Genomic DNA, 25,513 nt, shown 5'->3' on the forward strand with positions numbered 1-25,513 from the left:
CTCCTCCTCTTCCCCCGGCCCGTAGGCTACATGTGCATATGTTTACAAAGCCGGCAAGGAAGCAATCTGTAGAGCGGCGGATAACGTTATACGATGTTACGACATGTATTTGTGTAGTTTAATCTGTCATAAACAAGAGATCACTTATGGGGCGCGTCAAAAAAAAAAAAGTAATGGGGTGCGTTTGTGACGAGAGCTGGGACAGCGCAGCGGGGCGGAGGCTCTGATCTTCCCAGGTTGGATTTCATCCCAGAGACGCAATAAGCGACACACACGGAAGCAGAGAGCCTCCATTCTCCCTCTTAATAAGTTAAACCATGACAATTACTCCAAATCTGTTTATTCAAGGTAAAAATGTAGAAAAGTTAAGCTAAACACCCTGTATAGTTTCTGCTGCTGGATCATAAAACTTAAAAAAAAAGTTTTAAAAACATTTTGAATAAATATAAAAAATTATAAACTTAAAAACCTTAAACACACATTGGCACTGTTTATTTAAGGTAATAAAGTAGCATGGTCAAGCTATAAATCCTGCACCCCCCCCCATAATCGTGTAAATAATCGTGATTTCAATATTGACCAAAATAATCGTGATTATGATTTTTGCCATAATCGTCCAGCCCTAGTGCAGACATTGATTGCAGTCTACAGCACCGAGGAGATTCAGAGGGGATTTGAGTCATCGCAGCGAAATGAAAATATCAGCGCACCTCGACACACTGGGGATCCATCACGCCGCAAAACAATGCCGTGAAAAGTAAAAAAAAAAAAAAAAACTCAAGCAGGATTACAATCAACCGCCATGTGCACAAACACACAAACCAGAAACGCGCCTACCGCCTCAGCTCCTTCCATCCGTCTTCGTTGTTGTTATGATTTTTGTGCATGTGCTTGTCATGGATGTATTATGGTGCTTGTGACCTGCCTGGGTGACGTCACGGTGGAAACTGTTGCACAGCGATTAAGCGGCGATCGAAACTCATGACGTCGCCGCGGGGTCCGACTCTGCAGTGGAAACACGGCCACCGAGAGGGCCGAGTGAGAGGACGGTTCCTGTAGAAGTTCCTACCCCCTCCCTTTACCAGGAACTCCTGCAGTGGAAACACGGCTAATGACTGTTAACTCTGTGCAGAGCTAACTATGAAATTTACTCCATCTCAGATCATTAATTACTCCACACCATTCACTGTAGTTTAAACCATAAACTTCTGACTGCTTGGAGCTGCGCCTTTGTTCACTGATATGATAACTACTGGAAAAAGGTCTTCTGTATTGTGTGTTTTGGTTCATTAGATCTGGAGCATGCACACACTGTTCTTAACTTCTCAAGTTGAGATCAGTGCAGAGAATATTTCTGAACACACGATGGAGCCAAAGGTCCTCACATGTACTGTAACTCAATGGTGATCAAGCAATGAAATAACTTGATCAGTTGATTTGTGGTAACTTTCTTTATTTCAGGGCGTCAGCTAAAACACGAAGCTGGTGCACCATAGCAATCGTCACATTATACCAAGCCAACTCATGGAAGAGTTCAGAGTAACATTAACAGTTCACATCAGCTGCCTCGGACATGGACACTGTGCAGGATCTTCAATGTGCAAAAGTTTATTTTCATAGCTATCAAATGAATGAATAATTAATTACCAAACTCATATTTTTCCCATTTCCTGAGTCAACAGAGTCACTGTGAGTTTCTAAAGGCAATCTCAAAGAATTTAACAGTTGCAGTATGACTGTTGTTTTTCACTCTTTACACCACCTGTAAAGTGAGTTATGTCTGTGAGAGTTTTCAGATGGCCACTGGTTATTGAGCATCAAGACATGGGTGGAACAAACAAAACTTGTTTCATGTCCACTGCGTTGATTCTCGTACCAGATACATGAATCTACCACAGCATAACCACATCTCTCGCTCCTCTTCTCTACTTGTCTGTCAGAGTACAGAAAAACAACTGTGGTTTAAAACAGAACATGATACCAAGTTTAAGGTGCTACTTCCTTTAGGTTTCTTCTGACAAGCTAATACATGCGGGTGAACTACTGTATGTACAGCACACTGTGTATAACTAGCTACCATAGGACAACAAGATATGTCCTTTGATAGTTCATTTTCAGTCACATATTTAAGATAAGGGGAAGATAACTAACTGTAAATCACATGATGCTGACGGTATAAAATGTCAAAACTAGCACTAGATGGTATCATGGAAATGTTTTTTAAAAGGTGAAGGTCCATTAAGTGACAGTGCAGGTATATAAGTTTTCAAAAGGAAATTGTAATAGAAATGTGTTGCTAATAATGTAATCCAGACAATTTCTGACCCAATGTCTCTGTTCTGTTAAACTGTGGAGAGGCACCAAAGTATTCTGATATCGCCTATTCATGTAAAACTCTCTTGACAGTTACAGACCTGTGTACAATTTCAGGGCCTGAAATTTGCTGCAGGATTGCGGTTCTTGTGCATAATTTAACCAATTCTCGCAAATCTAGCACTCATAATAATGCGGGAAATCCCCACACACATTTCAAACCAGCCAGCGTTGGAACTGGTACACACACAGGGCGGCGTTTAGCTCACTTAGTAGAGCTGCCGCCCCATGTTGAGGCTACAGTCCTCACTGCAGGTGGCCCTGGTTAAGGCAGTTTGTCTTAAAGGACTTTACATGGCATCACAACAACATCCCTGCCCCTTAGACCCTCACATCGATTGAGGAAAAACTCCATGGAAAACCCTTTTAACAGGGAAAAATTGGAGAAACCTCAGGGTGAGCAACAGGGGAGGGATCCCTCACCCAGGACGGGCAGACGTGCAATAGATGTTGTTACAGACAAGAAAATAGTTTAACTGGTGACTGTTTCACATGAGTTGTGGGGGGAAAAAACTGCTGTGTGGAAAACCACGCTGTAGTCCGTGATCGAGTTGCAGACGAGTGTGTTTGGAGTTGACGGGAGGAGAGCGAGACGCACAGCCGTAGCAACCGTGATGTGACGACCTCGTCCCCGCTGAGGAGGAACTCGGCTGTTATGGAAAGGGACCTAAACCAAGTCGAGTAGAGCCCAGTAGAGCTGGAACTTTGTAGTGGAAAGGGCCATTATTGTGCGTCTACCCCAACTCTGAAGCAGCGCTCTCTCTTCCTCTTTCCCGTCTCTCTCCAGCTGTCCTTTCAAAATAAAGGCACAAATAGCCCCCCAAAAAAAGCACTGACTCGTGAGCTGGTGGCGCTGAGATATTGAGTGTGGCGGCCGCCACCAAATTATCTATGCAGAAAAAACCCTGGACATATGTGATTTTAAGAAAAAACACTATATCGGGATATATATCGTTGTCGAGATATACATCGTTGTCCGGAGATACAATTTTGTACATATCGCACAGCACTAGTTCAGAGAATTTTTTTTTTTTTTTTTTTTTTAAGTATTTTTTTTGGCTTTTATTGCCTTTATTTGATAGCTCATAGTGAGATAGACAGGAAAGGGGGAGGCAGAGAGAGGGGGAATGACATGCAGGAAAGGTCTGCCCGACGCGGGATTCGAACCGGGGACGCCTGCGGTGGGACGGCCGCTTTAACCACTGCGCCACACACCGCCCCACTAGTTCAGAGAATATTGTTTTAAGTTGGAGGAGAGTGACTTGATTTTAGGAAATAGGACATAATACGACCTGTAGTCCACCCCATCAAAGTAAAATTCCCCCCATATGAAGCCCTGAGGGTGGGGAATCCACCCACTTTTGAAAAATAAATTTCAGACCCTGAATTTCATCTTATTTACTTATTTTTCAAACCTAACACAACTGACAAGTCGGCATGTTTCTTTGTCTTTCATTCTGCATCTCAGCTCCACCACCTGGCATCTTTTGTGCAGATATCAACAAGTCTACGGGTTGTGTATCTCATTGATCAAAATACAAAATATGAATTCATGCATATATAGCACAAAAATACACAATTATTATTATTTCTATTCACAACAAAACAATCAACTGAGATGACCTGTTCTTATAATCAAGTAATTCATTCCAAGTACCACCAGCTCATACAATGCAGAATTCAGAAAATAGAAACATTTCAAGTTCAAGTGTTTGAGATATATTCAGGTTGAGGCCAGTTTTCTGAAAATTCAATACAAGCCAATAAAAAATAGAATAAATGAGTAAAATTGGTTTGGCGCCTCAGTAGTACGTGGTTAAGTGCAGACAACAGCTTCCTCATCTGAGATCAAAAGACCAGAAATAACCTGCCCTACTGTCAGTGGAAAAATTGACAAGATAGTCAGCGAGCCACATCTTACTCTTCAAGAGGTGAGTGATAGTTAGTGAGCATCTACATTAAATTAACATGTAAAAATATATTTTAATAATTTTGAATTATGCAGCAATTTGTCAATCCAGACAAATACTATAGGAAAAAGGCGAGTAGCTGTACAACTATATATGGTGGAAGACATTTACCATGTTTTAAACTTAATTCGATTTTCTTACAACAGAAAATGAATTTCATCTACTTAATCATCACAACTCTGACAACAACAGCTCTGGCAAAAGGTAAAATACATTCCTTTTAAATTGTGGGGTTATAGCACTGGTACATAGATCCAAATCACTATTGAGGATGTCATGTTTGAAATAATTTGCCAAAGCAATTGCGTTATGAAGTATGTCAATAATCATAAAAATAAATAAAAAACCGCTGAAACCCTTATACTGTAGTATATGTGTGTTACAATGTTTATGTTGCAAACCAGTTACAGTGTTAAATGATGCAACAGGTATTTTGTTTTTCTTTTCCATCAGGGGCCATGGAGTGCAATTTATCTGAAGGCATTGGAGCTCAGCAATGTTTTGGAGTACTTGGGGAGCCACTCGTATTTTACCCACTAACTGGTACAAATACACAGGCAACGCTGAGAAAGGATGGCAATACCATTTTAAAAGTAATCAATCATACGGGAACCATTTACGGCAAATACAAAGATCACTCATCATTCTTCACGAATGGATCCTTTAAGCTTGAAAAGGTGTCTAAGAAAGACACTGGATATTATGTGTTGGAAACACATACGCTTACTGATGGTTTATTTCTGCACAGAATAAACATCAGTCTAGAAATACAAGGTAAGACTAAAAAATGTGTATTCAGTGCACTGTATCAATATTACTTTTTTTTTTATAGACAAATAAGTTTATTAGGAGTGGCTAATCAGTGCAATTTCCCGACTCAATTCTGATTATTAATTAATTATTAATCCATTGGATTACCAACCAATTTTTGATTAATGATTCTGGCCAATTATTGCCGATTTATGATTTTCCATTTTAAAATAACAGTCCTCCAAATTTCACCACAAACTTATTGCACCATTAGAGCAATATTGCGGAGTTTATCAGCCTTAAAATAATGTTTCCACACTCATTGCAATGGTAGAAAAATGGTTAATAGGATGAAAGGTGCTGCCGCTACAGCCTGAGCCGGGTCGCGTCGGCTGAAACTGCACTATGTAACTTCCCTGCACGGGTAAAATAACAGTGTAGGTGAAAACATTTTGACACATATTTTCTACAAGAGAACAAAGAGAAAGGGGAAAAAAATCATGTTGTAATGTTGAACTTAGAACTCCTGACATGAAACCTAAGGTATCCACACACGCTTTTAGCCCAGATGGAGCTGCAATTAAATCCTGTATGACAGACAGTGACCGGAGGAGTCACTGCTGTGTATTCCTTGGTTTGTATCATGGACTGCGGAACGCATCTGGACGAGGGGGGGCCATAATTAATCGGGGGGGGGGGGGGGGGGGGGGGGAATAAAAGGGGAAATAAAAGTAGCGAAGCACCGATAGTTTTTTTTTTTTTTGGAAGGTGTGTGTGTGTGTGTGTGTGTGTGTGTGTGTGTGTGTGTGTGTGTGTGTGTGTGTGTGCCGAGCGGACCCGTCTATAGAGACACGCGTCTATATGGGACAGGCTTTTATTTAATTTAGAACAAACCTTATGCTCAGCAAAGATAGAAAATATGTATAGTCCAATATAATAAAATGGTTCTGTTGTTTGGCCACTGTTTAACTTACTAACTTCTAACAGTCAGAATATAAGGAAAGATTCGGATCCGCATTCATTTACAAGTTTAATCAGCACCAATTAAACTTCTAAATAAACGTAAACATTAAATAACTGGGTCAGGTTGGACCACAGGCTTCTTCTTTTTTTCTTCCTCACAGGAGAAATGAGGTGTGCGCTGGGCTGCGCTCACCTCATTTCTCTCTGACGCGTCGACAGCCTCAGACACTCACGCATGCCGTATTGATAAACAATGCGCTTGATAGACTCACGGATTCAAATCAAAATGCAGCACTCGGTGACAGTTTTTTTATCGGCAGCAGTGAAGGTGTGTGGTGGTGGTGGTGGTGGTGACTTGGCTCTTAAAAACACAGATACAACTTTTTACTACAGCTTTTAGGCTATTCATAAAATAATCAGAGCACAAAAGTTACCCGGCCATGGCCCCCCTGGCCCCCCCGGTTCCGCGGTGTATGGTTTGTATTACAAAACTAAAAAATAATAGATCTTTGGGAAATTTAATAATCGATTCATAGTCGTCAACACTATAATTGTGATTAATTGATTCTTTTCACCACCCCTAATGTTTTTAGTGTTAATAACAACAACATCAGTTTTCTTAAATTGAAATAAAATACAGATACCTATAGATGAAAGTTTGCCAAGTTAACAGTGTTGATACTGTGTGTATTTGACTATAGCATTTGTCTTCCAGCTCCAGCGTCTCAACCAGTTGTGTCTCAGGTGTGTTTGTCACCAGAACAGATGATCATCACCTGCTCCTCTGAGGGAGATGGAGTAGAGTTCACTCTGACTTTGGACGGTCAGTTACTGACACAGACCAGAGCTGGGAGCACAGATGAACACCACATATCCAGTGTTACCATCAGCTTACGCGGCCATCTGACAGGAATCTTGACATGTAATGTCCAGAACAACGTCAGCAGAAAGGAAACATTTAGCCACCTCACAAGCTGTAGTGGTAATGTATTTGATCAAATTACTAAATTAAATTAATTAATGCACAAACTAACTTACAACATGTGTGTCATATAAACCCTAAAAAGGGCTCTGTGATGAAGAGGTCGTCCAACAAGTTGTGGTTGTGTCTCATTATGTGTTTTCCAGCTCCAGTTTCTCAGCCAGTTGTGTCTCAGGTGTGTTTGTCACCAGAACAAATGAAAGTCAACTGCTCCTCTGAGGGAGATGGAGTAGAGTTCACTCTGACTTTGGACGGTAACTTTTTGATAAAGACCAGAGCCGGGAGCACAGATGAACACCACATACCCAGTGTTACCATCAGCTTATACGGCCAACTGACAGGAATCTTGACATGTAATGTCCAGAACAACGTCAGCAGAGAGGAAACATTCATCCACCTCCAAAGCTGTAATGGTAATGTATTTTATACCATTATTGAAGCTAATTTTTCAAAGTTAGATTTTAGATACAGTCTGACACATTCATAACTGGTCTTTGTGTTCTCCAGAATCCATTTGTCACTTCATCGTGGCCGTGAGAGCGATTGTTCTCACTCTGCTTCTTTTGGGTCTGTGTCTTGCTGTGTACCATGTACAGAAGAAAACAAGACGTAAGACTTAAGGTGAGAGAAAAACATTCTCCCATGTTTTCATATTATGCCCGTGTCCACACTGACATTTTACCCATTTACCGAAACTATGACATACAGTAGCCTACATATCATGTATTTGACCATCTGTGTCATGTTTTAATCTTCGAGTACATGTATACTTTTTATGCGTAATGTCCTGTAATACATTCATTTTCACCAGTTATACTTGCCCTTGACTGGAAAACACAATTTGCATGTTGTCAAATGATATAATAATTTTCTATAAAGAAAGTGAATACTGTATATGAACAAATCTGAAGTTTCTCAGATGTATTACCATATTGAAGAGTTCTCAATGCATGAGTGTCTTTATCTTTTTGCTTATCTTGTATAATTCTACAGATGAAAATGTGTTGACCAAGCTGTTCTAATGATGCAGAGAACGAGGCAAACCAGACTGAACTTGGATCAGAAGGCATTGATATTTTCTTCATTGATTTTAAAGGCCTTTGCACACAATGTCGGGGGTTTTTTTGTCCAAAATTGCAGCACGTTTAAAAATAAGATACCTGTGTGTGTGTCCATGCGTCATGGACATACTGAAATTTGTCATCTTTTTAAAGTGGAACTAAACAGGATTATTCCCCTGGCTATGCTACATTTTTTACCTTAAAGGAGCATTATCGCAAATACAGCAGTAATAGCATAAAATAAGATGAAATATGCAAAAGATGGGTCGGGGGGAGCCATAATTAAATTTACAAAAAAAATTGCCAACAGTATAGTGTCCGTGGGGCAAATGCAGCATTTGTCTTTGTTATGATCCAAGCCGGCCCGGCGCTTGCTGCGTTAAAATGCACTCGGAACTCGCAAATCCGACCTCCGAACCGGACAAATATGCAACAGTAAGTAATGTAGCAGTGTGTTAGGCTGCTCACAGTCACTGAATCGCTGGTAGAACACTTTGTCTCCACGTCCCGTGTCTTTCTTTAGCTGTCCTCTCAGCGTTATTAAGGAGGAGGACATTTCAGTTGCTGTTGTTGTCGTTGTTGTGGTTGTGCGCGACGTAGAGCTGCTGCTTCCACTAGCGAGTTTTCTTTTTCCCGCGATTGCACGTTCATTCAGCCTGGTGAGGAGGGAGGAGGGGGGAGGGAGAAGGAGGGGGGGCGGGGGACTAAACGAGGCTGCTCTCTCTCTCTCTGACAGCTGCCCACTTGTTTATATCTGATAAGCTCCGCCTGGCTCCATCTAGTGGCCGAATTAAGGATTTGGATTTGCGATAATACTCCTTTAATTAAAAAGCTCTGGAGTAATTGTGGAAGTTGTGATAGTTAACTACATGACTTTTGACTTGTTACGGTTGAGAATGGAGGCTCTCTACCTTCCACCTGGCGTCTCATGGCTGAAAACCAACTTTGCAACATCAGTGTAGCACCATGGCCACCGCCCTGGTGTCCCAACTCACTCCGTAACCCATAATCTTTTGTTAAGACGACGCAAATATACACGTAACATTGTATATGTTATATAACGTTATCCATCGCTCCACAGATTGATTTTTCGCCGGCTTTGTTGTAAACAAATGCGTTTTGTAATAAGGTTAGTGTTGCTTAAATCCACCTACAGTTGTAGAAACTGTCTGTTTTTCCAATTTCCTCTTACTTCTGCTTATTTTGATTTGTAAAAAGTTACTCTTTTAACCATTGTTGAATTTAAGTGCATTCATTTAGTTGTTGCTTTAAGTGATTTGCTGTGCAATTTTAAATTTTTCAGCCTTTTATAGAAAATATATACATAGCCTCATGAAGGATTCAGACTCCCACTTGCCTTTTGTACAATTTAACATGTAATTCAACTAACAAAACTGCTGGTGAAAGGAGACATGTGATGTGATTTTTGATCATTTATTGAAAATCCCTGGACAAACAACAAAATACATGGAGATCAGTGATGGAATACTTTCACATGCAGAAACGTACATGAGAATTTACCTATCAGAATAACAATGACCCGGAGCACACAGCTATGATAACGCTGTATTGCCTGTTATGTGGGAAAAGTGTGTGGCTTCCAAAGGTCCATTCAATGCCCTGATTGTGACTTCTCATCCTGTCTGAGTGTCAGTTCTGCTGTAGTCACTGCCAGCGGGCTACTTACTGAACTAAGGCTCTGAATACTTCTGTAAATCAAATTTAAAGGGATAGTTCAACATTTTTGCAAATTGGCCCGTTGCCATAATCCCTATAGTCATAACAGTAGATTTGTTACCTTTAATTGTCAGTGTAAGCTGTTTTTTAGAACGGCGGAGCAGAGCCATGAGCTGCTCAGAGCTACGCTACGGAGGCTCACGGGATTTCTTGGTTTCCCTCATCAAACTCATCAAATACACAATCCAACAACTCCAAAACGCTCTGGTGGACAAGTTGTGACCTGCACATTCACTTGTGAGATAACAGAACGTTACGAGACAGAGTTGTTTTCGAGGTAAATTCATACAAAACCGGTGATGCGCGTTTCCGTCGGGGGCAGTTTTTCGGCAAGCAGTCTCTGCATTTTACTCTAAAACAACTCACAACGCTCCGTAATTATCTCATAGCGTGGTGAATGTGTAGGTCACAACTTGTCCACCAGAGCGTTTTGGAGTTGTTGGATTGTGTATTTGAATTGCTCCGTCGTTCTAAAATAATAGCAACAGGCAACGAACCGTCTCCTAAAACTATAGGGATTATGGTAATGGGCCAATTTGCCAAAATGTTGAAGTTTTTTTGCAAAGACTTCACTCTGTCATTATGGATTAATGGGTGTGGTTTAGAGAGAACTTTGAGTTATGTCAACTTAAAATCAAATCAAAAAAGTGTGCGAAAAAATGAAACTTCAAAATTGTCATGTAAATTTTAAATGTGATTCAAATAAACTTTGATATGATTCATTAAAAAGTCATTTTGCTTGCTGTCTGATTGCCAAATGTCATAAACCATTAACATCAAACAGGGCAGGGGAAATAAATGGTGCATAACAATTTTATTATATTGTTTTTGGTTTCTACCAATCTGGAAAAGGTAGGTTATTCTTTATTGTGGTTTGAAAGAACTTAAAATCAGATCAGTGAAGAGATTATTTATGAACACAAGATGGAGCCAAACATGTCACTAAACAGTGGTCATGCAATTATGTCAACTCCACTCATAGAGGAGTCCAGACTAGTAACAGCCCAAATGGAAATGGACAGTGTGCAGGATTTTCAATGCTTAAAAGTCAAGATTTACTTGTTTTTATTGTCATAGCTTTTGTATTAATTTCCAAACTCATATTTTTCCCATTACCTTAGTCAATAGGGTCACTGCGAGTTTCTAAGTGCAATTTTGATCAACATTGTTTTTTACTCCTTACACCACAGGTGAAATGATTTTAATCTGTGAGAGTTTTCAGATATAGTGACAAATGGCCAGTGGTTACTGAGCATCAAGTCATGGCGGAAACAAAAAAAAGCCTCTTTCATCTCCACTGTGTTGACTCTCCTACCAGATACTTGAATCGACCACAGCACAACCATATCTCTCGCTCCTCCTCTCTACTCATCTATCAGAGTACAGAAATACAACTGTGGTTTTAAACAGAAAATGATCAAGTTTAAGGTGCTACTTCCTTTAGGTTTCTTCTCAAATGCTAATATACACTATGGTTAACCATGTATAGCCACCATGAGGGTTCATGTAGCACAACGAGATATATCTGACTGAGAATGGCGTTAATTCTCAGGCCGATATTTTTGGAAGGGGAAGAGAACTAGCACTAGATGTTCTCATGGAAGTGTTTAATAAAAAGGGTCCATAAAGAGACAAGTATAGTATAGAGGCTTCGAAAAGGAAACTGTAATGGAGATGTTTTGTGTTAATATGTGCCAGTAACTTATCCAGATCAACTGTGACCCAATGTCACTGTTCTCTTATGTAAACTGTAGAGTTTGAATTGCTTTATTTTGCCACTTTGCACTTTATTGTAAAGCACTTTGTGATTTTATCTGTGAAAAGCGCAATAAAAATAAAACTTACATTGAGTGGTATATTGTAATTTTAAAGAAGACAACATCTGAAGGGGTTTATAATACAGTCACAGAGAAGAAAAACTATAAACCCTGCTGTGACAGCAAAAGATGGATGACATTTTCATGTCATTGGATGATTTGGTACATTTTCCTTGTCTGCAGATACGGAAAACTTGTGTCATGTGGCTCTGATACCGCCTATTCACATAAAACTCTCTTGACAATGACAGACTACAATTTCATCTTCTTTCCTTATTTTTCAAACCTAGAACAAGTTGGAACTAGTCAGCATGTTTCTTTGTCTTAACATCAACAAGTCTGTGTGTTGTGCGTCTTAGCAAAATACTAAAACAACCAACTGAGATGACCTGTTCTTGTACAGAGGTCATGAACTAATTCAGCTGTGTTCAAAGAGTCAGACAGGTAAATATTGTACAAGTTATGAAAGTACCTACAGCTCACACAATGCAGAATTCAGAAATATTAAGCAGAGAATACCTAACGTCTGCATCAGTTACTGCCAAAATTCAAGTGTTTGAGATTGATAAACCATATTAAGATAAATGTCAGTTTTAATCTGAAAGTTTGTCATTAAAATGAGTACAATACAAACTAATCAAATGATAAAAGTAAAATAAGTTTAGCACCTCAGTAGTACTTGGTTGAGTGCAGAAAACAGCTTCCTCATTCTGTTTGCACAGCAAGATCGAAAGACCAGAAATAACCTGCCCTGCTGTCAAAATTCACAAGATACTGTAGTCAATGAGCCACAAGGACCAAGACATCCTACTGTTCAAGAGGTGAGTGATAGTTTGTAGTTACATTAAAGTGATGAGTAAAAATATATTCTAATGAGTAAAATGATCTATATCTATATTAATAATTCTTAAATTATGCAGCAATTGGATAATCCAGAACAAATGCTTCTTTAGAAAAAGGCGTGAAAACAACTTGTTGATTAGACAGTGGAAGACATTTACCATGTTATGAATATAATTTGATTTTCTTACACAGAAAATGAATTTCATCCAGTTAATCATCACAACTCTGACAACAGCAGCTCTGGCAAAAGGTAAACTTCAGCAATTACATTTTGATAGTTAAGTGTTAGTGTATAGACTCAAACTACTATGGACTTAATAATACTGTTTCACATTATCAAAAACAGCTATTATAATCACATCAATACGTATTTTGCCAATCAGCAAATTGTGTTTAATGCAAATTGGGTAACACCTTATAATAAGTACACACTATTAAGCATTAGTTAAGCATTAAATACTGAATTCATCATTTATAACACATGAATACTCATTAGTATGTAGTTTATAAACAGTTAAAAATGTTTTACTCATTAGTATATATATATATATATATATATATATATATATATATATATATATATATATATATATATAAAAATAAATAAATAATCATACGTATACTGTAGTTAAAAGAGACATCCAACATTCAAGTATTAAGATTAGTGAATGTTATAAGCCAGTTACTATAATAATGTTTAGATAAGTATTTTGCTTTTGTGTCTATCAGGGGCTATGGAGTGCAAAATATCTGAAACCAGTGGAGCTCAGCAGTGTCTTGGAGCTGTCGGGGAGCCATTGATTTTTCTCCTACCCATTGGTAAAGATAAAAAGACCACACTGAAAAAGAATTGTGATGTCATTGTGGATATCAGGGGAGTCGATACTACAACAGTGTCCATTCACAGCAACTACAGAAATCACACGGCACTTTTCAGCAATGGAACATTTAAGTTTGAGACAGTGACAAACGCAGACTCTGGAGATTACATTTTGGAAACACATGGACTTACTGATGGTAAATCATTGCACCGGGTCAACATCCATCTTGAAATACAAGGTAAGAAAAAGTAACACATTTAAAATTATTTTCTTTGAATCTGTACCAATTCAGATGTAAGAATCTGCAATGTATGCATCCTCAAGTTATCTGCAGAGCAACCTGAGCAACAACTGAATATCAACATAAAATGTGCAACTTTAAAGCAGATATCAGTGGAATGTTTTTGTTAATATAAGTCCTAAATAGTCCTATTTTCCGTCAGCAATCACTTACATGAAGTATTTCAGCCTAAACACGAGTCTCTCCGTCACTCTGCTCTGCTGTAACCTGAGGAGAAAATTTTCCTTGTGGGATACAAGTGTTATCCAATGAGGAGAGAGAACGGCATGAAGGGCTGTGTGTGCAGCCAAGGGATGCGCGTGAATGTGGTGACGTAGCACGAGGACCAATTGATGCCTGACAAGGGCGGGGGCTGCTAACTCATGGTGCGTTCAAAGAAACTCGTACTTTGTGTTTTTCCTTCCTGTGAAGTCATACCAGTTCGATCTGGTACGAGTTCACGGGTCGGAAGTTACGAGTGGCCGTTATAGGGAACTTTCACAGACAACAGGATGGTAAAAACACGAGCTACGGGTTACCTGGAACGCTACCAAGACGTAGTTGTGACTTGAAGCTGTAACTTACGGTTTCAAAAGCCTGCCTTGAACGCAGCATTAGCCGAAACGGCCGTGAAGCTGATATCTGCTTTAAATATTGTAGCTACCTCTCATTGTTATAATTAAATACAGCAAGTCGCAATTGTGAATTTTATACCATTTTTTAAAATTATTTTTTATATTTTGTGTAACATATCCGATTATCAAATATAAACAAAGCATTGTCATACAGTACCTATCAACCATAAAAACTTTTTCTCAAATTCAAGTAAACAGATGCGTTGATAGTGTTGATACTGTGTGTATGTGACTATTTCATTTGTCTTCCAGCTCCAGTGTCTGAACCAGTTGTGTCTCAGGTGTGTTTGTCACCAGAACAGATGAAGGTCAGCTGCTCCTCTGAGGGAGATGAAGTACAGGTCACTTTGACTTTGGACTTAGACGGCCAACACCCAGGAAACTTGACATGTAATGCCCATAACAACGTCAGCAGACAGGAAACATTTATCCAACTCAAAAGCTGTAGTGGTAATGTATTTACTCATTTCATCGACAGATTGATTTATGCTTGTTTCCCCTTCAAAACAGTTTCAGTACCAATCTAATATAGGTGTTATAATATTTACATTTCAAGGTTCTACTTCACAACTTGGTCTCGTGGCTCTGAGTGTGATGGCAACTGTCGGCGGCCTGCTTCTCCTTTTGCTTTTGTTTCTTGTCATCCAACACTTCAATGAGAAGAAAAGAACGGACCCAGAACCCAGGACTGTTAATGAAGGTAAGAGAAAGACTTTCTACCTGTCCATGTAGGGCTGGACAATTAATCAAATTTTAATCGTGATTTCAATTTTGGATCCAAACGATCTCAGAACATATATAATCAAAGAAAAGCGATTATTTTGTCATTTTCCCAGACTAGGGTTAGGGTTAGAAATCAGTGTGAGTGATGTTGGCAAAGGCAGAGCAGCGTCATTTGGTTGACTCTAAACTCACTGAGTCTCACTCAGGAGCATACTGATATTTATGCAAATTATTCACTAAATTAGGTTCAGAAGATGTGAACTAAAAGGGTTCACAGAGGGTCACAAGTTCAACTATTTCTGAAGGGAAGTTAAAATTTCACAAGGTTGCACTTGTGCTGGAGTATCGTAAAGACAGCCTACTGAACATCTTTCACCAGCAGGAGTACTGCATTAGTCAGTGTATAGTGCCCTGAGAGCACAATGCACTACAAATTAAACACAAGTAAAATCAATAAACATCATTTATCTGTCAACAAATTGGTCTGTTGGTTGTGTTGTGAGTATTTACAGTTTGTGTATTTCCTTGTGTTTTGTCTATTTCCATGTGTTAAGCTCAGAGTGCCATCAAAATTGTAGCTGAAAGGAGCTTTTTCTTAGTCGGCTTGGGGCTCAATAGGTCCCACGCATTTCTTTACAAAGTAAAACAGAAATAACAGATCAACACAAAGCATAAGAAAAAATTATAAGATAGTGTACCTTAAATGTTGAGTCAGTTATGATTATTTTTACATGATTTTCACTGTTTTCTGGTTGGACAGTTGAACACAGATGCAAAGATTTCACCAGATTTTTTATTTTTGTTTCTTTCAGATCACGCAGAGGATGAAATCGTCTACTCTGCTGTTAGAGCGAACAAGAGAAACTAGACCCAACAGGCATCAAAATGCAAGTTAATTTGCTCCAAAAACATTACTCATGACTCTGCCTGAGCCTAAATCCTGATCTTATCTAAGCACAGTTCGTTAGCGCATCTACTAAATGCCAAATTAGTATTCATTTGCGACTCTGATGAATGGAGTGCAACTGCAGAAACCTGATGCTGTGGGTACCTGAATTAACTTTAGCCTTCCTTTCTACCTTCCTCGGACAGCATCTCTTTGTTTGAAAAACTAATCTAAACCAGATAAAGTGCAGAATTACTGAAGGAGAAATCCATCATTTTTCATCAAGCCTGTAAAACGTTCTTTATTTTTTAGCCTATGACACACAATATTAATGTGTCTACTTGCACTGTACAGGTGGCTTCTAATTGTATATTAAACTAAAAATGTAAATGCAAATATAAATTCCACAGTATTTTTCATATGCCCTAGATTTTTATGTTGAATTTGGGAGTTTGTTTAAAAATCATTTTTGTGACTTTATTTTTCATTGATCCACTGTCAGGTTTCAAATCATTTTAAACAGATTTACAAATAAAAAAAATAAAAATAAAATATTCATGTGTCCAACATAATTTAAATTTAGTTTCCTCCTATATAAAACTACCCCACTCCAGTCATAGTGCTCATTTGCACTGTTGAGAAATGTAAAAACTTATAACATACACACACACACACACACCCTAGCCGTGAAGGGATATTCCGGCGTCAGTTTAACCCATGGTCTCATAGTGCGTTAGACCAAGTAGTTGTAGCGACTTTAACACAGACAGCTAGATAAGAGAGTTGGTGAGTTCTGTTTTTGTCTCTTTTCAATAGAAACCAGGAAAAGCTACCAAGTGTTTGATGCCTCGTATCATGTGCTGGGACCCTGTTTGTAGTGTTGGTGCAGTCTGGTGCTGTTCTGAGCATCATATGTGTCTGAGTGGCTTCTGATTGCGGTTGGCTCGTGGCTACAAAGACAGCAGTGTGTTGCTATGTGCAGTCTCTGCTGAAGTCGCTACAACTCGAGACATTTGCGGTCGGCAAACTTGGTCTAACGCACTGTGAGACCCAGTAGAACACTTCCTCCAGAGATGAAACTTATACCAAAATATCCCTTTAATATTGTTCTACTAGCTACTACAACACATTACATTTGAAGAGTTAAACAGCTTGTAGTCTTTGGCAGGGCTGATCAGAGTGGCCCTAACCTTCAGAGTCACGTATACACTTGTAATCTGAAACACAGTTCTGTCTGTTTTGTTTTGTTGTTTTTAATCTACATCACTTGGCTGCTACGGTCAAGTAGCACAAAGATGAAAGTGCACACTACAATTTCCACTAAGACTGTGTCTGACAAAGACATGAAACAACGCTCCACAGCTGCAACGGCACTGTGCTCTCCAGCCGGCTCACCTGCAGTAGAGCACACTGCTGTTTCTCTCCCACGAACAGCACTGGGAAGATTAAGATTAAATGTCTGTAGCCTACTGTATTCTTTAGCCTGGTGTTTGGCTGCACTTGGTATTAAAAGAGTTCAAAACTGCTAGATCCTCCCGTCGATCAGCTAAATGACAATTCAGAAACATTATCAAAGAATAGGAAACAGCCTTATTGTGTACCAAACACTAGTACTGGTCATTCGTTTAAGTGTATGTGGACATTTCAACAAAAACACTATTTAATAATAACTGGGAACTATTCGACTATCATATGAGTAATTTGGTGGGCCTCAACCTGCTCTCAGTTCATATTGACATGATCTCATCCAAACCAAGTTCAAGGCATTAATAAGACAATGAGTTGGAACAAAAGTCATGGCTGAAGAGAGGATCGTAAGTATCTGGTACTTGTGCAAAAATGACCAGCGCTTGAAGTGCAAGTTGTAGGTGATGCAGTAACCATCAATAACCACATGATGGAGACAAATACCATCACAGGCAACTACTGAAGATAAACAGACAAGAAAATTGCTATAATAAGCAAACCTTTCTATTTACACTTCCATTTACTTATTTGATGCTAATGTGTCACTCAATGTTTTTTAACTTCTTGTTAAAGCAGAAGTAAGCGATCCGGTCGTTTTGGGTAATGCTGCGTTCCAGGCAGGCTTTTGAAACCGTAAATTACAGCTTCAAGTCACAACTTACGACTTTGTAGCGTTCCAGGCAACCCACTCGTGTTTTTCCGACCTGTTTTACCTGTGAAAGTCACTATAACGGCCACTCGTAACTTCTGACCTGTGAACTCGTACCAGATCGAACTGGTACAACTTCACAGGTCGGAAAAACACGAGTTACGGGCTGCCTTGAACGCACCATAACAGTCCTCGTCCCTACGTCACCACATTCACGGCGTCCCTTGGCTGCACACACAGCCCTGCATGCCGTTCTCTCTCCTCATTGGATAAAAACTGTAGGATACGAGAAATGTTTTCTCCTCGGCTCAGAGCAGAGCAGAGTGACTGACAGACCCGTGTTTCAGTCCAAACACTCTATGTAAGTGATTGCTGTCGGAAGATATAACTATTTAAGACTTATATTAACACAAATATATCACTTACTTCTGCTTTAATCTTATCACAGATAGTAAATTTTAAAACACCAACTGTAGTTGATAATCATTTCCTCCCTGACTTCCAACTCATGGTCCCCTTAACAGCAGATATGCATGTTGTCTGTAATAACTGTCTGGTTTGGCAATTTAATTTCATTGTACATGTTACAATAAAGGCTATTCTACTCTAACGCAACTAGTGTTACCAAAACGCATTAGAGCTTAATTATTTGTAAAATAAGGAAGTAATTTGTCAAGGAAGTCACTTTTACATGAATTAGGGAACAACTGACAGATTAGATATTTATACCCATTTTACCCAAGGTTTTTTGCTTGGTGTCTATTTATCACATACGTATCACAAACAGAGAAAAGCAATGGTATGTAACAATATTGTTTAAGGTTTTTAACATTCTGGAAAAAAGTCTTCTGTATTTTGTATTTTGGTTTGTAAGATCTGGAGCATGTAAACGGTTCTTAACTTCTCAAGATCAGTGCAGAGAATATTTCTGAACACACGATGGAGCCAAAGGTCCTCACATGTAACTCAATGGTGATCAAGCAATGAGATCACTTGATCAGCCCCAATCTTCGAAGTTTGAAAGTCTAGGTTTACCAGTTTCTACTGTCATAGCTATTAAATGAATAAATTATTAATTTCCTCTCATAATTTTCCAGTTTCCTGGGTCAGCAGGGTCACAGCGAGGGTCTAAGTGCAATATTTAAGATTTTAACAGTTAATACTTTGATCAATTTGGTTCTTTCTTTATATTTTATTCAACAGGTAAAGTGAGTTTCACAATGACTACGGTCCAGAGCAACAGTAACAGCCCACATGGAAATGTCCAAAAGTCAAGATTTACCTGTTTTTATTGTCATAGTTATCAAATGAATTTATTAATTTCCAAAATCATATTCTTACCATTACCTGAGTCAACACGGTCACTGCGGGTTTTGAAGATGTTAACAGTTTCATATGTGAGAGTTTTTAGACATACTGACATACGGCCACTGGTTATTAAGCATCAAGTCATGGCTGGAACAAAAAAAGTTTCATACTGTCTCAACTCTCCTACCAGATACATGCATCGACCACAACATAACCACATCTCTCGCTCCTCCTCTCTACTCGTCTGTCAGAGTACAGAAAAACAACTGTGGTTTTTAGCAGAACATGATATCAAGTTTAAGGTGTTACTTCCTTTAGGTCTCTTAAAAGCTAATGCACACTATGGTGAACTGTACAGCACACTGTTTGAAAATAGTCACCATGAGGGTTGATACAGGACGACAAGATGTCTCCTTTGATAGTTCTCCCTTATTTTTGAAAGGGGAAGAGAACTGTAACTGTTAATCACAAGGTTGATACCGACATTATAAGTATAAAACGTCAAAACTACCACTAGAAGTTATCATGGAAGTATTTTATAAAAGTCCCATAAAGGGACAATACATGGTATAAACTTTATACCATGTATATTATTTATACTATAAAGGGTTTCAAAAGGAAACTGCAATGGAAATGTGTTATGTGTTAATAATAATGTGCTAATAACGTAACCCAGATAAACTGTGATTTGTGAATGTCACTGTTCTGTTAAACTGTGAAACATCTGAAGAGGGTTATAATACAACCAGCCACATCCAATCACAGAGAAGAAAAACTATAAACCCTTCTGTAACAGCAAAAGATAACTGGGTGAAATTTCAGGTTGTCCTTTTCTGCAGATACTGACAACTTGTGTCACATGACACACGTGTTATCACCTATTCATGTAAAACTTTATTTTTCAAACGGGCAAGTCGGCATTTTGTGAACATGACCTTAGATATTTCATTTTGCAAAATACAAAATAAAATGTGTGTCCATCATGAATCCGTGCATATAAAGCCACTGGCACATGTGTCGATGAATGTGCACTGTCCCTGTAAAAATAAATAAATAAATAAAATTTCCATTCACAACAAAACAATCAACTGAGATTACCTGTTCTTATAATGAGCTAATTTAGCTGCATTCAAAAAAGAAAGTACCACCAACTAACACAATACAGAATCCAGAAATAGAAAAACGCAGCAGAGAATACCTAACGTCTACACCAAACACTGTCAAAGTTCAAGTGTTTGAGATTGATAAGCCATATTCTGGTTAAGAGCAGTTTTACCCTGAACGTTTGTCATTAAAATAAGTACAATACAAGCCGGTAAAAAATAGAATAAATAAGTACAATCAGTTTAGCGCCTCACTATTACGTGGTTGAGTGCAGACAACAGCTTCCTCATTCTCTCACAGTGAGATCAACAGATCAGAAATAACCTATAAGCTGCCCAACTGTCAGTAGAAAATTCACACGATAGTCAATGAGCAACAAAGACCAAAGACATCCTACTCTTCAAGAGGTGAGTGATAGTGAACGTCAATATAATATTAACATGTAAAAATATATTTGAACATGTATATTTTAATCGCTGAATTATGCAGCGACGATTAATAAACCCAGACAGGCAAATAAACAACTTGTTGATTCTTGTTTATACAGTGGAAGACATTTGCTACTGTATGTTTTAATCATAATTTGATTTTTTTTTACCATAGAAAATGAATTGCATTAACATAATCATCACAACTCTGACAACAGCAGCTCTGGCAAAAGGTAAACTACTGCAATTCTCTGGTTAGTTCATGGTGTTGGATTCAATGATACATTTCAAATTATTAAAAATAGCTAAATGATGTCACTACTTTTTTTTCGCTATTATCAAATTGTGTTTAATGCAAACTGTTGCAGGGTAATGGGTCATTAATAATATTAGGTTGGCAAATAAATTAAAAAATAGTTACCAGTCAAAAGCACAGGAAAATAATCATGCATATACTGTAGTTGAGAGAGATTTAACCAACATCCAAGTATTAAGATTTGTGTTCGAAATTAAATGTTAGAAACCACTGACTAGAATAATGTTTAGATGAGTATTTGTTTTTGTGTCTATCAGGGGCTATGGAGTGCAAAATATCTGAAACCAGTGGAGCTCAGCAGTGTCTTGGAGCCGTCGGGGAGCCATTGATTTTTCTCCTACCCATTGGTGAAAATAAAAAGACAAGACTGAAAAAGAATTCTGATATCATTATGGAGATCAGGGGAGTCGATACTACAACAGTGTTCATTCACAGCAACTACAGAAATCACTCAGAAATCTTCAGAAATGGAACATTTAGGCTCGAGACAGTGACAAACAAAGACTCTGGAGATTACATTCTGGAAACATATGGTACTGATGGTAAATTAATGCTCCTGGTCAACATCCAACTTACAATACAAGGTAAGAAAAAGTAACACATTTAAAATAATTTTCTTTGAATCAACCCTTTACGCTCTGCACCAATACAGATGTAATAATCTGCAATGTATGCAAATTATCTGCTGAGAAACCTGTGTGTTGAGAGAGCAATAACTGAATATCAAATGTCCAACTTGTTATCTTTTAAATATTGTAGCTACCTCTCATTAAAGCAGAAGTGAGTGGTCCGGTCGTTTTCGCTAATGCTGCGTTCCAGGCAGGCTTTTGAAATCGTAAATTACAGCTTCAAGTCACAACTTACGACTTTGTAGCGTTCCAGGCAACCCACTCGTGTTTTTCCGACCTGTTTTACCGGTGAAAGTCACTATAACGGCCACTCGTAACTTCCGACCGGTGAACTCGTACCAGATCGAACTGGTACCACTTCACGGTCGGAAAAATACGAGTTTCCTTGAACGCACCATAACAGTCCTCGTCGCTACGTCACCACATTCACGGCGTTCCTTGGCTGCACACACAGCCCTGCATGCCGTTCTCTCTCCTCATTGGATAAAAACTGTAGGATACGATAAATGTTTTCTCCTCGGCTCAGAGCAGAGGGACTGAGAGACCCGTGTTTCAGTCCAAACACTCTATGTAAGTGATTGCTGTCGGAAGATATAACTATTTAAGACTTATATTAACACAAATATATCACTCACTTCTGCTTTAATACAGCACATCACAATTGTGAATTCTATACCAAATTGTTACATTGTTTTTTATATTTTGTGTAACATATCTGGTTATAAAATAGTGTTGTCACGATACCAACATTTTGGTACCGGTATCGGTACCAACATGTTTTTCGATACTTTTCGATACTTTTCGGTACTTTTCCACATAAAAAGAGAACACAAAAAATGTCATTATTGGCTTTATTTTAATAGAAAAAATTTGGACCATAAAACAGGAAATCAGTAAACAGTATCTGCTGCTGCAGGATACGTTCCATCTATATTAATCTGAACTCTTCCTAAATTAAAAAATGTCTGTTTAAACATGAATATCAACTTGTTTGCATTATTTGAGGTCTGAAAACACTGCATCTTTTTTTGTTATTTTGACCAGTTGTAATTTTTGGGAGAAATTGTTATCAGTAGTTTATAGAATGAAACACAAATGTTCATGTTACTCAAACATACACCTATTGTTTCCCATATGTAGACCAAATTGATTCTGTTCCCCCCACCCCCATCAACGCAATATCGTTCCGTTAATTCATCTCTGCGTAGCGCTGCTTCGCCGTGCTCACTCACTCACAGAGAGAGAGAGAGAGACAGAGAGAGAGAGAGAGAGAGAGAGAGAGAGAGAGAGAGAGAGAGAGCATGCCCGTGGTGATCCGCGGTAAAAACAAAACTTATTAACGAGACTGTGGCGGCTGTCTCTCTCTCGCGCGCGGCGCACACACACAGACACAAACACAGGCACATGGACAGGTGGCGCTGTAACGGTAGGCCTAATGATAAAAAGCACCTTGCTTCGTTTGTGACTCGCTCTCTCGCGGCTCAAATTACAATGCGGCGACTTCACGCGGCGACGTCACCGCTGCTGGCGGCGCAGAATGAAAGTACCGGTCCCATCTAAGCGCAGTATGGTACCGTTTTAAATGCGTTAGTACCCCGGTACCAATCTAGTACCGGTATACCGTGCAACCCTATTATAAAATATAAAAAGAAACTTTCTATCTCTGTTTTGTACACCTTTGATTTTCATCTCTGATGAAAAGTTTCTGTGGTTAAATCAACCATAAAAACCTTTTTCCCAAATTCATGTAGATATCTATAGATGCGTTGACAGTGTTGTTGGTACTGGGTGTTTGTGACTATATCATTTGTCTTCCAGCTCCAGTTTCTCAGCCAGTTGTGTCTCAGATATGTTTGTCACCAGAAGAGATGAGAGCCAACTGCTCCTCTGAGGGAGATGGAGTACAGGTCACTTTGACTTTGGACTTACACGGCCAAAACCATGGAATCTTGACATGTAATGCCCATAACAACGTCAGCAGAAAGGAAACATTCGTCCACCTCATGAGCTGTAGTGGTAATGTATTTTATACCATTATTGAAGCTAATGCCTCAAAGCTGGATTTCAGTCCGACACATTCTTGTGTAATATAAAAGAAAACATGAAATATTTCAGAAACATCTTTGTATCATCTCAATAACTAGACTGGTCTTTGTGTTCTCCAGAATCCATTTGTCACTTCATCGTGGCTGTGAGAGCGATTGTTCTCACTCTGCTTCTTTTGGGTCTGTGTCTTGCTGTCTACCATGTACAGAAGAAAACAAGACGTAAGACTTAAGGTGAGAGAAAAACATTCTCCCATGTTTTTATATTATGCCTGTGTCCACACTGACATTTTTTTCCAATTTTATCCCATTTACCGAACTATGACATAAGTAGCCTACATATCATTTATTTGACCATCTGTAACATGTTTTAATCTTCGAGTACATGTAGATTTCTTGAGTGATGTCCTGAACTACATTAATTTAACTCCAACAGTTAAACTTGCCCTTGACTGGTTACACAAGTTATCAAAATGATATAATAATTTTCTATAAAGCAAGTAAATATATCAACTAATTTGAAGTTTCTCAGATGTATTATATTGAAGAGTTCTCAATGTCTGATACATGAGATTCTTTGTCTTTTTGCTTCTTTTGTGTAATTGTACAGATGAAAATGTTGACTGAGCTGTTCTAATGATGCAGAGAATGAGGCAAACCAAACTGAACTTGGATCAGAAAACAGAATTATTTTCTCTGGAGATCCCAAGACTTTGCAAGAACCATTGATCCTGTGTGAATACAGACAATAAAATAAGTAAAACTATCCAGATTTGCAGCAGTATATTGCTCAGAATTCACAATGGAATTAAGGATGTAATAAGGTTAGTTTTGCTGTAGAAACTGTGTTTTTCCAATTGCTTCTGCTTTTTTGATTTGTAAATAATATTTAAACCTTTACTGAATTCACTTCTAAAACTGAAGTGCAGTAATTTAGCTGTAAGTGATTTGCTGTGCAATTTTTAATTTCTCAACCTTTTATAAACAATGTATATATACACAGTAGCTGCATAACGGATTCAGACCCCCCATTTGTCTTTTATACAATTTAACATGTCATTATCAGCAGTTGTGTTAATTATGTTACAAGGTGAAATGTGATGTGATTTTTGATAATTTATTGAAAATCTCTGCAAAAACATTTTAAAAAAATACTGGGAGATTATTGATGAAAACCTTTCACATGACAATTTAGCTTTCAGAATAACAATTACCCGAAGCACACATGATAACACTGTATTGCCTGTGGGAAAAGTGTGTGACTTCCAAATGCCCTGATAGTGACTCCCCATCCTGCCTGACAGAAAAATCTGTAGTCACTGCCAGCAGGGCTTCTTACTCAACACTTCTGTAAATAAGATTTAAGTTTTTGCTAAGACCTGTTTTCAATCTGTCATCATGGATTAATGTGTCAATGTGGAAAAGAATTTTGAGAACTGACAACTCACAACCAAATCAAAAAAAAGTGTGCAAATACTTGGATTCTTAAAAATAAGTATTGTCATGAAAACTTTAAATGCATTTAAGTAAACTTGATATGATTCTTTAAAGAGATATTCCGGCATAAATTTGCCGGAGGACTATAGTTGGTTAAAAAGCCTTTGGCTAACACTGGCACATGAATGTGCACTGTCCTCTAAATTAATAAATAAATACATACATACATGATTTAACCCATGGTCTAACGCACCGTGAGAGTGACCCCCTGCCCCCCCCCAGAGATGAA

The 25,513-nt window shown here is 38.5% G+C and overlaps 2 protein-coding genes across 2 annotated transcripts in view; both read left to right on the top strand.

Moving 5' to 3' along the window:
- Positions 1-25,513, top strand: part of LOC310997539 (uncharacterized protein) — a 71,599-nt gene that overhangs the window by 40,056 nt on the left and 6,030 nt on the right. The gene's annotated exons all lie outside the window — the stretch shown is intronic.
- On the top strand, positions 12,459-15,823 carry LOC310997220 (uncharacterized protein; the record flags this gene model as incomplete). Its single annotated transcript, XM_083986897.1, has 5 exons — positions 12,459-12,474; positions 12,689-12,746; positions 13,226-13,555; positions 14,485-14,622; positions 15,768-15,823. The coding sequence occupies exons 2-5, from the start codon at positions 12,692-12,694 to the stop codon at positions 15,821-15,823; spliced, it is 579 nt and encodes a 192-aa protein (XP_083843023.1). The 5' UTR covers positions 12,459-12,474; positions 12,689-12,691.

Source organism: Trachurus trachurus (assembly GCF_905171665.1).
Source record: "Trachurus trachurus genome assembly, chromosome: 14".
Taxonomy (NCBI): domain Eukaryota; kingdom Metazoa; phylum Chordata; class Actinopteri; order Carangiformes; family Carangidae; genus Trachurus; species Trachurus trachurus.